General features: G+C 44.0%; 1 protein-coding gene across 1 annotated transcript in view; it reads right to left on the bottom strand.

The window, feature by feature from the left end:
• LOC142955197 (nuclear factor of activated T-cells, cytoplasmic 1-like) overlaps window positions 1-5,098 on the bottom strand; it is a 59,161-nt gene extending 54,063 nt beyond the window's left edge. The window contains exons 1-2 of the mRNA XM_076096643.1: window positions 4,978-5,098; window positions 738-1,812 (exon numbers count right to left, since the gene is read on the bottom strand). Coding sequence (XP_075952758.1) covers window positions 738-1,812; window positions 4,978-5,098 — 1,196 coding nt within the window. The remainder of the gene's footprint in view (window positions 1-737; window positions 1,813-4,977) is intronic.
• Between the last annotated feature and the right edge of the window lie 11,802 nt (window positions 5,099-16,900).

Genomic DNA, 16,900 nt, shown 5'->3' with positions numbered 1-16,900 from the left:
AGAGAGATGGGCCGATGGCGCTACAGACCACGGCAGCCAGCCGGCTGATTAACCCACAGACTGCTTCCCCTTCAGTCAGGGCTGTCACCATTACTTCCTGTTGCTCACTATCTTAATCAAACACTTGATTTCCGCCTGGAGACTGTGTTATTGGCTTGGGAAAAATGCCATGACGGAGCCAATTGAAAATGAAAAAGCCTGTTTTGCTCAAAAGTCTAAATCAATGATATAGTTGAGTGCATACTCGTGTGCATTTGTGTGATTGTGTCTATATGAGTTATTATGTTTGTGTGAGGGCTGCTATGGTAACAGTGCCACGCAGATGCTGGGCAACTCCACCCTGTGAAATATGATTTATGAAATAGTTTTGATCTTCAAAGAGAACTCCTTTGGAAGTGAAGGGCATGCAACTTTTGGATTTCTTCCTTTTGATATGGCCTTTGAAGATTAAAAACTAAAACTGAAATCTTGTCCGTGCAATAAATTAGCAAATGGAAACTAAAACGCAAAAACAGGGCAAAGTAATGGCATTATTGGATGAATTGTTTTTCCTTTGCACTGTCTGAAAAATGTTAAGGCATTCCTTCGGCAGAATGTGTCTGTTTAAATAAGTAAACACCTGTGTGTGCTTTATAGTCTTCTCAAGACCAATGGGTGGGTTTTCACACTGACTGGTTGGATTTGTATGCTTTAAATTTGTTACAGTAATAATGAGTTGCTGGACCGGCTCCACCTACCTGAGGTAAGGCTTGGGTTTAGACCAGGAGTACGGATGCTGGGGCACATCCAGGAACCCTCCACAGTAGCTCTCCTTCTTGAGGGCCAGACGGGAGGGGTAATCCTCATGGCAGAGCTCCCCGTCGGGGTCCAACTTCAGGCTCATGGAGTGGTCCAGCATGGTCTTCCGTGTCTTGATTGGGATCCCTTCCCCCAAGTCTACTACTCCATCTGTGGTCAGAGCGTTGATGGCGGCCACGATGGCAGAGTTGGTGTACTGGTTGGTGTTGGCCTGCCAGTTCTCATCTGTGACACAGACCCTGGGGGAGCCGTGTGGGGATGGAGTGGTGGGCGACTGGTTGGGTGAGCAGGATGTCTGACGGTAGGTGGTGCCATTGAAGCTGTACTTCCTCTTCCCCATGCCGCCGTTGTTGACTCCGCCGCCTCCACTGCACGAGGGGGAGTTAGGCCTGGAGCCACGGGGTTGTGCCGGCCAGCCCTCCTCGGCCACGGCTCCTATCTGAGGGGAGGTGGAGGGTGAATGGTGAGGGGAAGCTACAGGACCGCTGGCATGTGGGCAAGACATGAGCGAAGATGAGCCTTTGGGAGAAACGCAGGGGGACTGCCAGGGAGAGTTCTGTGGGGAGTTGTCGTAGTTGTAAAAGCCTGACTCGTAAGAGGATGCCTCTGAGTTACAGCTACGAGAGGAAAGGCTACTTGCTGGGCTGAGGCAGCTGGGGTCGCGGTAGCCGTCACCATTGGGCAGCGTCAGCGTCACGATGGAGTTGACGCCTCGCTTGATGATGTGGTCCTCACTATTGCTCTCTTCTACCTCATCCTCTGGATAATGGCTGTAGGCAGTGATCTCAATACGGGGGCTTTCCAAAGCCGGGGCCCCATTGGGTCTCAGGCCGTGGGGCAGGTAATAACCTGATGCTGCGTGGTTATCATTTTGGAGGCTGTAGCCTGTCTGGTGGCAGGAGGAAACTGAGATGACTGGGCTGGACTGTAAAGTGTGGTACTGGGTGGCCAGACAAGGGTTGCCCATTCCCAGTGGAAGGGACAAGCTAACATTTGGTGTGTAGCTATATGCATCTGAAAAGAAAGAAGCATATTGTAAGTATATGGAGGGTCTAGTATATGACAACAAACCACTGCAAAAGCACAGAACCATTACATTATGGTGGCGATTAAATATGATTGCATTTTAGAACAATACCCCTACACAAATCTTACCAATGTGTCCCGCGGCGAATGACTGCCTCCCTTCTTTATAAACATCTGGAGAAGCTTAGCAATCATCTCCAAGCATTTACTGTATGTGGTTGCTGTGCAGTCGCAAGTTGCACTGCCAGTCTGTTTGTTTGATCAGTTCATCTAAGGCTCTATTTGGCACTCCCTGCTGTCATATGTACTCTACACGAAATTCCTCCAGCAGCGCTGATGGATGCCTTATTTGATTGATTGCATCACTCACTGAGTGAATTAGGCCCTCCCCTGTGGAAAACTGACAGCACTCTCGCATCGCTCTGAGCTTGTGATTAAGTCAAAGAGAGTTTGCTGCAGCGTTGCACACAGATGCGCCGTGGTACACACACACAAACAAAGGGCACGCACAAGCGAGCGCACAAGGAGATCACTGGCAGACAAGTGCATTGACATACAAACTTGGTCAGTGTAAGCAGATGTAGCCTAGCAGGTATGCCACTCCGGTTGGCCTTGTGGCGGCCGGCTGCTGCATCACAAGTTGTAAACTTAATGTCAGCCTGTTAATTGAGAATGTCAATAAGGGTAAAAGTGGTTAAAGAATGACAACCGTTCAGTCACAAACCCAGGGAAGGGCATTCCCCTTGATGCAGCGCGCTATATTTGTTAACCACAACGCTGTGCATCACATGAAATGATGAATCTGTCACACACCACATAATGTGTGGGTGGGAAGTCTGAAATTAGTTTATGATTGTCTATTTTCAGAGGTGATTATGCGCCGTGCATCAGACAAGCTCAATATACCACAAGTTGAGTGAAGCCTAGGACACTTTTGACAAACATTAACACAACACAGAGAATGTTAAAATGAAATTCGAATAAAACTAGTCAGCTTTTGTTTGGCTAAATGCAGACCTGATGTCTGACATTTTACTGCCTTTTTTTTTTTTAAGCATAGAACATAACATTTCTGATCCCAGTACAGAGGAGTGCCCTCGCACTGTACAATATACAGGACATACAAGAAAAGAAAAGACACCCTCCACTGTACCCACCTTTCTCAGGTTCATTCTGGACACCTTGGCTGTACTCAAACACATAGCTGAAATCAAACTCTTGCCCCTCATGCTGGAAACTCATCTCTGCACAAGATGCAGAGAAAATTACACACTAATTCTCAACATAAAAAAGTAACGCATGCCTTCAGCTCACGTCTCCTCTGATGCTCTTCTCCTCTGGTTTGCCCTCTTCTAGTGCTGAACAGATGATAACGCCCTGCCCACTCCACCCATTGGGACACACCTCCTTACTTCAGGGCTGACTGACTTTGCTTGAGAGCTACAGTTGTTATTCTTTTTCCCTTTGAACCTGTGCGCGATCGCAGCGCTACGCTGCAACATACTTGACTTCTTCTACCACCCACTCAAACAGGCGCTGGGGCTTTCACTCCTGTGAGCTGCATGATCTTGAAACTTGGCTGTTTACCGGGTCGCACACGTCACACGTCTGCTGAACTAACAAAATTATAGCAGATCATCATTTGTGGGGTGAAACAAAACGAAAAAGAAAAATGAGTCACTCTTGCACTCAAGACAGAGCCTGCTTGCTGCAAGTGTATGCAGTGCATTCGAAAGGCAGTGCAAAAGAAGTTAATTTGAAAACGCATCAAACTGATTATAGTGTGCTCGTTCTATACTCCACAATTTTTTCTCAATTGATCAAAACACTCTCCCCACAAACCGAACCAGCGTGACTAAAGAAGGGAGGGTTCTCATCCACAGGGATTGTGGTCTATGGCTGGGCTCAGACTGACGGGACCTCAGGGAGAGATAGGTGGTCGCCCACAGAAGTCATCTGCAGCCTCTGGAACTAAGAAGCCTGGGGCCACTTATCACACATGGCTGACTATAGGCTATGGCAAAACACAAGTAAAGTGTGTGTGTGTGTGTGTGTGTGTGTGTGTGTGTCTGTGTGCTTGCATCTGCATGTCTATGCGTCTGAGTTTATGTATATGTGTGATAATAAAGCAGCCCATGGCAATATTGCTGAAGCTGCACGTGGTTAAGCACTTCTCTTTGTCAAGCAAGCTACCCGGAATCCCTGAACGCACAGATCTCAGCTCTCTCTCTCTCTCTCTCACTCACACACACTCACACACAGACACGTCTGTTACCAATTATCAGGCTTAGGACTGAGGGACTGAAATGAATATTAATACAGCCCGCACCCATCTGTCTGAAACCTCAAAGACAAAATTAAATTACCAAAATCCACAAAAAAGCCAGTTACATCAGCGCCAGGAGACACTGGGAATTATGACAAGGCAGACTATCAATGACTTCTGATGGACCAAATCTAATTTTTCTACCATAAATGCAGAATCAAGAGCCTTCAAAAAACAAAAAAAACAAGCCTTTCCTTCTAATGGTGAACCAAGGATGAATCATCCTCCAAGCTAAAGTATCTCCAAACAGGGCACAGAAGCTTAAGCCACCCCCTGATGTTGCTGTGCTGTGGTTGACCTCTGACCTCGCCGTGCATGGGGAGAATAGAAAATCTCCCCAATTTTTAACATTATGTATAAAGAACAGCATTTGGACCTTAAATCAAGAGGAGTTCAGGTGACAGCAACAGCGTAGACACCATCAACATTCTGTTTTTGCACACAACGAGAAGCACCTGCAAAGACAGTGCTAAGTTGATCTTCATGCAGAGTCAAGATCAATCCAAATGTATTTGTTGACATTTTCAGAAAAAAACAATTGTCACATCGGAGGATCATTCAAATACGTTTCCTCAGAAATAATTGTTTTAACCTGTAATAATTGGTATTAATTCATCAAACTGACCAAATATTACTCAATATTACTCAGGTTTGTACCATCATATCTGCATGTGGATTTAAAATTGACAGCTCATTTTCACTGATCACCAAATAACCGCAGCGCCAGGTGTAAACACATCTTTAATATATATATATATATATATATATATATCTTTAATAACACATATTCATCTTTGAGCGCTGGTTGAAACGTGAATTGACGTTACCTTCTTCTGCAGACTTCATATCGGCGGCGAGAGAGGTGAGAAGCTGGTGTCCCCGCACCTTACCGGCTGTTGCTCCAAAACTGAACTTGGAATCGACGCACAGGCAGAAGGTATCCTGCATTCAACAAGCGATGTGGAACTTTCTCCGGCTGCGGGACCGCCGACCAGCAAACGAGAGACGAACACTGTTCGCGAGGAGCTGAATCACTTCACACGCCGTCAAATGAATGCATCGTTCGCCGCGAAGTCGGAGCGGAGCGAGGCGTACAACTTGGAGCCACGGCGCGGTGGAGAGATCTGGCACCGTCGGGTGTGGAGAGCGGCGCAGGTAGGGGCCGAGGTGAGCAGAGGTGAGTTTGACTCTCTTACAGCTCCGATGAAGCTCTTGCAAGAGTCTCCCCGGGTCGATGACGCAGCGCGGTTTGTCAGAGGGGCCGGCTCCGGTGCTTTTAAAGCTGGAAAACACCCTCCGTCCTCCCGTCAGTGCGCCGCCCATCCGGGGATGACGCGCTCCCGCAACCTCCTGGACCGCCCGATGATGTCTTCTGCCCCGGGATCCCATCGGTGGAGGTGGGAGGTGTGTTTTGAGATGCATGTGTGTGTGTGTGTGTGTGTGAGAGAGAGAGAGAGAGAGGGCGACAGAGAGAAAAACAAAGAGAGAGACCCTGCTCTAAAGTTTAATCTACAGTCGCAATTCTGTATTATTTTCACATCACCCACACATTGGCTTAAAGATAATACTTGCACTAAAACTGCCCATAGTTCTAATGTCTTAAATTATAATTACATTTACATTCTAAAACGATTCATCACAACTGATTAGAAATGCTCCCAAGTGGCTGATTAAACATTTGACTTATCCTACCATGAGTTAATTTAAACATTAGTTTCTTTATTTCTGGACATTTTTCTAAAATTGAAAATATATAACAAAACATTTAGTTGCCATTCTGGAGCTTTTGATCACGCAGACTCCTCACTCTTCCTCAGCAGATGGAGTTTGCTCACGTTGTCGTTGAGTTTTAGATGTTCAATTGTTAATTTATGGCTCAGATGTCGACACAGAATTGAAATTTTATGATTGACATTCTATGGTTAAACGTCACAAGATGGTCCATCTGGATTGCCAATAAAGCTAACGTAATTCCAGCATTAATATTAGTCTGCCTGCTGTATAAACTTACCATAGCTCAGCTACTGTATATAATTAGGATACTTTCCCCCTGTGTTTTTCAGTGGCTGACCCTGACCTGTGACTTCCCTACAGAGGAAGGGGAGGAAGAGGGGGAGGGGGGGTCTCCTACATCAACAACACAGTATCGTATTGCAGTATACTTCTACTGATATGACTATAATGTCCTTCCTCGTAAATGGTGCGGATGGTGTTATTATATCATCACTGACACTATTCAAACACTCAGCGAATCCCCACGATGAAAATCAAAACACGAACGTGATCGAATTTCACTTCCAAACGCATTTTCCTCGTGTTTGAGGCGAATACGGTTTCACAGATTCGCCCCAAAATAACTATCCTGAACCGCGGAGAGCACAAAAAGCGCACCGTGTACCTCATCTCTGCTTTCCACTACTTTGTATCAAGTCGGTCCCTCGTGAATCTGCGGGCCAAAGGCCTAGTGCTTTGCCTGCGCTAAGGGAAAATACTGGGGTTCACTTTTCAGCTTATTCCCTTTAATTACACTCCTATTACCATTTATCAAAGTAATAGTTCCCATTATATTGCTTTGTTGTTATTTTCCGGGGTCATAAACTGATAAAACTCAGAGGAAAAGTAAGGTCACAACACATGGAGGTGTTGTTAGATATGGCTGACACATGTTATACTCATTTAAATAACATGCACACATTGTATTGCTAAGCATTAAAATGCCGCTCATCTTGGGTCTGCCAACTGCGGGGCCTTCCCAATAGGAACACTGAAGCTGTTGGCAGAATAGCGGACAGTGTGAACCTACGTTGATAAATGAAGTTATAATTTGTAATGGCAATGTGACATGATGATGCTTGATGGGGCTTTTAAAATTAACAGAGTCAGATGAGTGGTACCGTTGAATGCATTTATTTTGGCAAGAAATAGTCTCCATTATGTTGTAGTATGGAAATTATAATGACAAGTAAAAAACAAACAAAAAAAAAACACAACAAGTAGAGCAGGAGTATCACTGAGTGCTGGTAGCTGCCATGAGTGCAATTAACAATGGCTTAGACAAGCTACAATGTAATTCCTTTTGAAAGGGGGCCAAGATTTAAAGAGAAAAATGACTCCCGCGAGTCTGAAATGTAGCTGGCGAGCTCGAGGATGATCACACGTAATCAGAAGCAGACTGGCTGACGGGGGGCGGGCGGGCGAGCAGTGCTGTGGGGCAAGCGTGAGCAGGCTGCCTGGGGGGAAAGTAATAGTACGCGGTGTTTTCTTTGCCTACAGTAGCTCGCCGGCGTTAGCTGCGGCTTGGCCGACGTGCCCGCGTGAGCTCAAAGATGAAGCCGAGGCATCACATACTTCAGGAGAGGAATTATGATGCAAACCAGCAGTATAGGGGGAAGAAAAAAACAAACTGAAAAGTGATTGGCACTGTCAGTGGGATGGGCTTACACAAAGTTGTTGAACAACTTTAAAAACCCTGTGGTTCAATGGCAGTCTGAAGGCTTATCTTGATGGATTCTGTGCTACTGAGCAAAGCCCCATTAGCCGCAGTGTCCGTCAACGAAAGTCAGAGAGCACTTCAGACCATCCTCTGCAGCGACCGACGTCAGGTCATTAAGCAGCTCATTACAGAGATGTGTGTAATCTAAAAACCCGATGGTGCAATGCTTCTCATGATGTAAGTAGCTTTACCTCTTCCTCAGGATCAGTTCATAAATCTTTTTCTTACCCGTGTGATTCAGGCTCATGTTTAAAACCCTGCTACAGTTTAACTACACATGAGGTAAGATCTTTTTTTTTACGTGAAGAACATCTATACTGAGACTGTGTTGATTTGCCAAAATACACCCTACAGAGTTGGACACTCCTGTACTTGCGGGAAAGGTCCAAATCGTAACTTAACGGAGGTTCAAATCCAAAGAGTTTCCCAAAACAGCAGTGAGTAAGAAAGCTGTGAGGTGTTTTTTCTTTCCTCTTTCCTTGTTGCAAAGTCAGCACAGATGTGCAAAGTAACATAAGCATGCTGTGATATGTGGGTTTTACACTTTTACAAACAGTTATCTCAGTCTGAACGGCATTCGGAGCCACCACGTTACCAAAAAGCAGCTTTTAATGTATGTAAAGTATACTACTGTTGTCATTTCCTTTGAAAGCGCTAATGTTGAGGTTTGTCTTCAGGTCTATCTGACTTGGTTCAAGTCTTTGATTAGCTCCACATTATCAGTACAACTTAAGTGTTGAAATTCTAAATTCTAAATTTATTTGATCAGAATAGCATCTTTCTAGTCGTGTGCTGCAACATATCCACTTATTCCACATATTTTGAATGTAAGCATTCTTCAAATATGGGCATTCATGAGTACCAGAAAACTTGTGCTTATAGTGACTGATTGTCTGTCTTTGTCTACATACAAAGTGAGACTCAAAAGAACTTTGATGTCAACAAGATTCTGTATTGATAATTTAGTTTTAATATATAGCAGCCTAATTATTAAAAAAATATAGTATATATCTATATCTGTACTCTGGAAATGAACAATTGAATTTAGTTGTGGTTTCAACATAGTGCAGTTTATTAGTTAGCAGCTAATCACACTTTACAACGTGATTAGTAAGCATGTAAAAGTTATGCATGTTAATTGTTGATATTGTATTTTGCATTGTTACTTTTTTATTTATATATATTTTTCTCTTGTTTGGGTGAGGTTTTTGGATAATAGTGGACATAGTGGGTTTCTATACCTCACCTGCACTTATGCTTTATTACCAGCTATGACAGAGACGCTGGAATTGTGTTCGCCCTGTGAGTCTCTGTGTGGGAGTCCTCGTGGCACATTGTGGTCCTGGAAGACACCTGCCGTTGCGGGAACAATCACAAAAGTGGTTTAGAGCAGTGATTCTTAACCATGGGGCCGCGGCCCACGATTGGGCCGCGCGCGCCACCTAGAGGGCCGCAAAAAACTTTCAGTTTTGCACCTGTGGGCCGCGAGGGCCGCATAGGTTATCAATTCAAGACACCAGAGATATTACTGTTCTCCATGAGACGCTCAGTTACAATATAGCTTCCCACCACCTGGTGGCGGTAATGCGTCAGTCAGTTGTTTAACAAGCTCCAATAAGCAGAAGACGACGCTCAGCTAGCCGCTAGCCTGTAGCGAAAGTTATGGATAAGTTTATAAAAAGAAAAAAATGAAGACGACAGTGGTGCAATCCCCCCCCCCCCCCCCAAAAGTCTAAATGTGTGCGCAAGTACAATCCTGACTTTCTTAAGTACGGCTTTGTGAACGGAGGCAACGAGGCAGAGCCGAGGGCTCAGTGTGTGGAATGTGGGCTAATGCTATCAAACGAAGTTCCGAAGCCTTCGAAACTAAAGCGACACCTAGCGACGAAACATCCAACGCTCGTGGGAAAGCCTGTTGGGCTTCTTCAGAATCAGAATCAGAATCGGAACCGTTTATTGCCATGGTATGTTGAACATACAAGGAATTTGACGTGACGGGGGGTGCAAACATTTAACAATCAACAACAATCAGTGCAAGTAGAAACATATTAAAATTTACAGAGAAATATAAAATAAAGTGAAATATAAAATAAAGTGCACAAACGAACAGATAACAGGACTATAAACAACGAGCAGATGACAGGACTATAAACACGTGAGATGTAGGTGTAGTGTAAAAGTGTCGAGTGTAATAGAAGGGATGCAGGGGAGTGACCGGTAGGAATTTGTCCTGGGGATGACAGAGTCAGTGGGGGTCCCGGGCTCTGTTAATGAGCCCGACGGCGGATGGCAAGAAGCTGTTTATGTGGCGTGAGGTCTTGGTCCTGATGGAGCTCAGCCTCCTGCCAGATGGGAGGGTCACGAACAGTTTTTGTCCAGGGTGAGAGGGGTCAGCTACAATCTTTCTTGCTCGCTTCAGGGTCCTTGTTTTGTATGCAGGTTTACATACACATGATAAATAAATGTCTTTGTGATCATCACATTGTATCATCTCATTTATTTGACAAGGGTTTTGCTTGTTAAACTGTAAGTGGATTTAATATAGTTATTGAATACAAATCAAACCAAGAGTGAGATCAATTAGTAGAACCAATACAGTGTTAATATTTGAATAGGCCCCGGGCCACTTTGTACTTGAAAAGTTGGGCCCCGAGGTCAAAAAGGTTAAGAACCCCTGGTTTAGAGTACTTTTCTTTAGGAAGACTAATATCGAAGATGGGTGTGGCCCGAGCGAGGACGCCGGAAGCAGGGAGGGGAGGGGGGAGGGCTAGGAAGCCCCTAGCCCGATTTGGCTTCGGAGTAGGTGTGAGTTTCTATTTACTATTTCTCTGTCTGACTTTTTTCTTTTTTTTATCTGAAAATAAAACAAAAAAATCTCCAAACAGGTCAAACTAAGCTTTCCGGAAAGTATTCACATCTTCCCTGGAAGTGTACGATTCAAATTTATTGTGCTACTACATCTGGCCCTGTGACAGCGCACGTACTCAGCAGCCACAACATGTCTGCGGAGAGCATTAGCGGCGTACTACGTCTCGTGCTCAGATTTACGAGCGGCTCGCTCCTCGCTCGCGTGTTCCACACAAAATGATAATTGCTCGTGTCTTGTAAACAGACGCATGCTGCTTTTACATTTGCGCGGATTGAGATGTCGCTGTTGTGTTTTGGTTCGCTCTTTTTTCCCCCTTAGGATCCATTCCATAAAGGAAAGCTTTTTTCGTGACACACAGACACATCATGATGCGTACAAATGTAGATCAAGGGTATCCAATACAGGGCTTACCTCGCTCCTGTGTCCTTAAAGTTGTCCTCCCGCTTTCTGCTGTGCGATGCTTCAGTGTGACGCTTTGCTGTCAAGGGACGGGAACTCTTCGCCAACAGCGCTGATGATATGATAAATGACAAGAGTAGGTTTTTCAGTATGAGTTCTGAACTTAATGCCAGTTTCTATAATGTTTTTACTACCAGTGGTTTGGCCCAGGAGTCAGGCTACATCTTGGCATGGTGGGAAACAGTTTCTTAGAACTCTATGTGAAAAAACAATTACATGAAAAATGACGAACCTAAAAGTAGACATGTTTAAATAATCACATCCAAGACTCTTCAAGCTGTGGGCTTAGTCTTGTCGAATGTGTTTGTCTAGACACCAGGAATGCTGCCATTTGGGAATTTTAAAAAAGAGCTTGAGGTAGATATTGATATGGACGTGGACACTAACGAGACACGCAAACCGAGAGACGTGGAGCTAACTCTGGGTGAATCCCTGCGATACATAAAATGCAATGCTGCAAAGACCAGAGCTCTTCCCTCAAAGCTGCACTGTTAATCCGCTCCTTTTACAACATATAATTCACGTTTGACATATCCGGGGAAATGTGCACAACTGGCATCTTGAGTTCCCTACCCTGTTATTATCTATTACAAATTTTTTTTTTTTCTATGAGCCATAACTTGAACCAGGCAGCTTGTAATAGCTGTAAACACTCATTTGTGTGCACTGTGTTGATACAAGTTTTGCTTGTTGGACCCCTTAGCGCTGGTGGCAGCCGCTGCTGCTGCAGGCGTGATCGCCGCTCATCTCTTCTGATCGCGGTCTAATGCGAGCGGGCGACGTGTGTCTGCGGTCAAAGAAGTAGAGTTGTGAATGGCTGCGGTTGGGGCCCGTCCTTCGGCATGAGTGCAGCCAGTGGCACACACACTTCCACACTTCTCCTTTTCCTTTTGTTAGCTCTCAGACGCGTGGAGGCGCATACTTGAGCGCTCACAATGGAGAACTGCTCGGAGCTATCTTTAGGCATGTCTGGACACCGCTGTATGTTTAGCTGCCTGAGATTCCTCTTCTGAACAGGAAGTAGCGTACATGTCTGGCTGGCGGACCGCAAGGAGCGGGGCAAGTCATCGTCACACGGCCATTGACTAAGATTCAGAAAATAGGGAAGGAGCAGTGCGAGTCTGGCACTTTGTCATGGTTGTTTACATGATGTACTTCAGATAGATCTTAACACGTGTCTGGACTCTAGTCCCATTGTTGCAGGTTTTTTTTTACAATAAGTGAGATTAATATAACACTTAAAACTTTTGCTACACACTTCCAGAGGATATCCTGCAACTGTGCTTGATCTTAAAGTCAATTCAAGAGGCGAAATAACTTAAAAAATAATAATTATGAACTATGGGAAAACACATTGTAAATCCAGAATACAAAAGACAAGCCAGCAGTGATTACGAGAGAAAACAAAATCATAAAAGTATGATAATGCTCTATTGTTTGTTATTGTCTAGATTAAATACAGCCCCAGGGTTGAAATCTGCACGTTGTGTTTTTAGCTAATGACCCATTATTGCACCCTGTCAGTGCTGTTTTTCTCTACGACTGGTTTTTGCTGACAGTGTGAGATGCGATAACAGCTCCACCGTGGGCACTGTATCTTACCCACATGTGTAGCTAATTCAAAACCTGTGGCCAATAACAGCTTCTATAGGTCAAAGACGTACGACCCATGAGACAATTTTCCGACATCACTTCTAACGCAGATAATTACTCAGGCAAGACATCTGAGGAGGGCCATATTGTCAGTTTCAAACAAAACAGTGTGATATAAGCTTTTTTTTTTGCCCTCCACTGAAATGTCTATGCATTCAGTTTTGTTGCAATCCCAGTAATGGTTATGGGATTATGAGGGCGGATGGTTTCATTTTTCTAGCCTATGACTGTCACATCCAGGTCCATTACGGTGATTTAAACCCGAGCATATATATGCCAAGGCCATTTCTTTTTACTGCAGGGCTCTGCAGCGTGGCGGCTCTACATTAAAACACATTTATATAGTCCAGCACAGCCAGGGTCCTGGTTATGCGCAGGGGTCACTCACAAATCGGAGCTCGATCTCCCGGCGTCTTGAATCATTTTGTCGACTAAACGCTGAGAGGTGATTTGTCACAGGCGGTCGCTGTTTCCATTGCTGGTTTACCTAACGACAAGATGACAGGAGGTTTAGGGGTGTATATTTTATTTAAAGAAAAAGCCCAAGGCTCTCAATGAATTCCACATGCACGCACACAATCAATTAGCCAGGAGGATTTCCACAATGCGAACGTGCGTGTGTATGACAAGTATTTACCAAATACAACGCTGCATGGTGCTGCATTAACCTCTGCTGCTTAATGACATCATTGATTGGACACCAATTTTGATCCTTTGACTCAAAGAAAACATTTGAAGTGAAAGTGTTTGGGAACTGTGCTTTTTGAGAAGATACAGTTTATGGCACTCTTGCGCCTTTTAATCATGAGGTAGGAGGTAGTTAGCTTAGCTTAGCATGAAGACTAGAAGCAGGGGGAAACAGCTCGCCTGGCTCCCTCCAAAAATAAATCTGCCTAAAGCTAAACTAATTACCATGTTGAACTTTGATAGTTTAATCCGTACAAAGCCCAAAGTGAAAAGGAGCACTCACTTCCTGGAGTCTTCACTGGTTGCCTGGCAAACCTTACAGTAACGAGACTCCAGGTAGTCACTGCTCCCGGCCAAGAAATAGTCAGACTCATAACCCCTAATGAAACGGCAAATTGTGTTCTTTTTCACTTTGGTTTTAGTATTAAAAAAATAAAATAAAATTGTTTTAAGTTAACAGTCCTGTAGCTCCAGTTTCATAACAGATAGATATTAGAATGGTATCAAATGTCTCTTCTTCACAAGTAACGTCATCTCATCCATACTCTGGTCATGTGACTTACTAATACCCATTAACATTGTGCATGATAGAAGTAGCTGCCAGGTTTGCTTCACATTTGTCTCTGGAGCCATCAGTGTGGACTTCATTATGTTCCCTCATAAGGCTTTTTTTCATACTTCATTGTTATTAGTATACTGTCTGGATGCTGAGGTCTAATGTCTGTGAACCCCAAAATGACATGTTCCATCATTATTGACTTGATTGGCATGAAATTCGCTGCGTGCACTGAATATCCCAAGAGAAGGGCAAAAAAAGAGTCCGTTTCGGTGACTCCATGACCTTTTTTTTACTGGCATCATATCCAGCCAACCTTTTCAATTTATATCTCCTGAGTCTTTGGTCATAAAACACACAATATTTGCTGTGTGCTTTTCTGCTCCCAATAGGAGGAAACCTATTGATTTTGGCGGCCTTTTTTTCCCCAGCCCAGCCAACAGGCCAAACTTTGGCCACTCTGAAGCAGGTTACGGAGTCGTGTATACATTGCAACGCTGACTGTGAAAGTAGCAGGGTTGATCTTGAGGCCTGGTTGGAGTCCTCGGCTCTAACTGCAGCAACTGAGCACTGCCTTGTTTTTCCTCCAGACCGTCCACGTGTTGTTTCACATGTCAGAGGGGCAGCTTGCGTTTTGCCTTCCCCTCTTTAACTTTGCCAGAAGAAGTAGGACACTCACACAGCACCAGATTTACAGTGCAGGGACAAGTTGGTACAAGATCCCATCCATCGGGTCATTGTGCTGCATTCTTTACCACTTTAGTTCAAGTTTGACATCAGAAAAATACAGTTTGTGGAAAAGTGTGACAGCGGATTTTTAGGAGGACGATGTTAATCAAAGTCAGTGTCCTTCAATGCTGCCCTAAAAGGTGATTTGCAGGGCCTTTCATGTACCGACCCCCCCCAAAAAAAAACAGGAGGCAGGCTGTTACTGGGATTCTATGACCCGTCCTTGGTGTCGGTATTGACATGTCATAAAAAGATTTAAAATAGCTCCACCCTGGCTTACAGTGCTGCAGCGAGTCACACTCTGATCGGCTGACAGCGGTTCTGACTGAGGAGCCGAGGAAAATAACCCCTGCTGGACATATTTGTGGGGGGGGGGGGGGGGGGGGGGAGGGTCAACTGAAGGACCAAACCCTGTCTCCTTCCTCTTTTTTTCTCCCCTTTTCCTGTCTCTATACCATGCCTTCCTTTTTCACGGCCCCTCTGATGGGATCCCCTCTTCTGTTTCCTGCTGTTTGTGTGAGTTGCTTGGAAACCATGGCAGCTTTCCAGTTGGGAGGGATGGATTTTTTTTCTTTTTACTGGTGTGACTGGTGGGGGTTCAGAGGTTACGAGGTCAGCATATGGGTGGTATGCGTTACAGTTTTTATGTTGGCATTTTGATTTATGGGCAAATGTAATGCCGTGTTCCACTAAATTGGTTTGTCCCCCCTCTTTGACCCTAAAATAATAATAAATCTAATTTTTAAGACACACTATCAAATTGATTCAAGTTAGACAAGAAAGGAATTTGCAAATAAAAATTATAACTTTTAAAAGACAATTTATTTTTGTTCATATTGTTCACTTATGATTATCAGCTGTTCCTACTTTATTGAGCCGTTATGTGACTCTACATCACTGCCCTTACTTTTCCTAAAAGTTGCACCAATCAATATTCTTATATCAATATTCTGTATATTACCAAAATAAAAAAATGTGTGTGTAACCCCATAATCTTAAAAAATTGTCATCCACCGCAGCACTTACCATTAGAAATTGAAATTGTTGTGATGTTCAGAACTTATAAAAACAATGAATTTGTTGGTGTACAAAGAACTACAGCTCCCATTCGATTTACCACCATTTACATTTGCCATCGTAACTTGGTTTCGTCAATATCCTTCATATCTGCTCTCTTCTCATATAATGTCTCAAACTTTTTATCGGCGATCTCTCTGCTGTCTAAAAACATCTACCCTTTCCGGTCCTCTCTGTCCCGCTGTTTTTACAGATGAGCTGGTCTACTCTAGCTGGGGATGTTTCCCCACGGTGGTCCGGGGGGAAATAGTGTTCGTTAAAGGGCCAGTGTGGAGCACTTTGAGGGACCTATTGGCAGAAAGGGAAAATAATATTCATAACTGTTTTCATTCGTGCATATTCACATGAAACTAAGAATTGTTGTGTTTTCGTTAGCTTAGAATAAGCTTTTTATATCTACATAGGGGTCGGTTTCCTCTTCACCGAGTCCGCCATGTTGCACCGCAAATTTTCTACAGTAGCCCAGAACGGACAAACCAAGCACTGGCTCTAACGAGAGACTTTCGCGCTTTTTTTCGTTACCTAAAGATCGCCGTAGTTCTCCGACATGATTGTTTTCTCCTGTAAAGTGAGCCACAGAGTGTTTTTATGGTAAGAATGGCCTCTGAGCGAGGCAAACCGTCTTGGAAAGGGAGAAGTGAGCAGAGGGGTATTCAGTTGGTTGCAATTAATCTTTAACATACAGCAATAGATGTCACCAGAAATATTGAATAAACATTTTATTTTTTTCAAACATCCTTATCCAAAGACACGTAGACACCATGAGGCTCCAAGGCAGGCTTTTTAGTTATTTGAGTTTTTGCAAATGTCAAAACGGAAATTATCTGTTTACTTCGGCTATCTACAAAGTGATCATATTTCACTGTTATGTTTGCAGACTGCTGCCATAGAGACAAAGAATTACTTCAGGTTTAACCCAGAATCCCAATTTCACTATAATATCTTTTTTTCCAGTCAACTCTTATATCCTCTTGTAAAAATAATCTCAACAACCATCATCTGTTATCTGGCTTGATTGCATAGTGCTAATACTTAAACTGCCGTATAAGTAATGATCCTTCTTGTGATCGTGAACATACACTGTTCAACATGTGCACACGCAGACAGCAGACACAAACCCTTGTTAAAGAATGTTGTGATTCACACTGTTATTAGTCAACCCTGTCCTTTGATTCATCCCCATCTGGCAGTGATACGGCTGGAGCGAGGATGCATCACATGAGGAAT

Source organism: Anarhichas minor, unplaced genomic scaffold (assembly GCF_050575085.1).
Source record: "Anarhichas minor isolate MPS153535 unplaced genomic scaffold, ASM5057508v1 ptg000022l, whole genome shotgun sequence".
Classification (NCBI taxonomy): Eukaryota; Metazoa; Chordata; class Actinopteri; order Perciformes; family Anarhichadidae; genus Anarhichas; species Anarhichas minor.
Note: the sequence above shows the minus strand (reverse complement) of the source record. Positions and strands in the feature narration are given on the sequence as shown.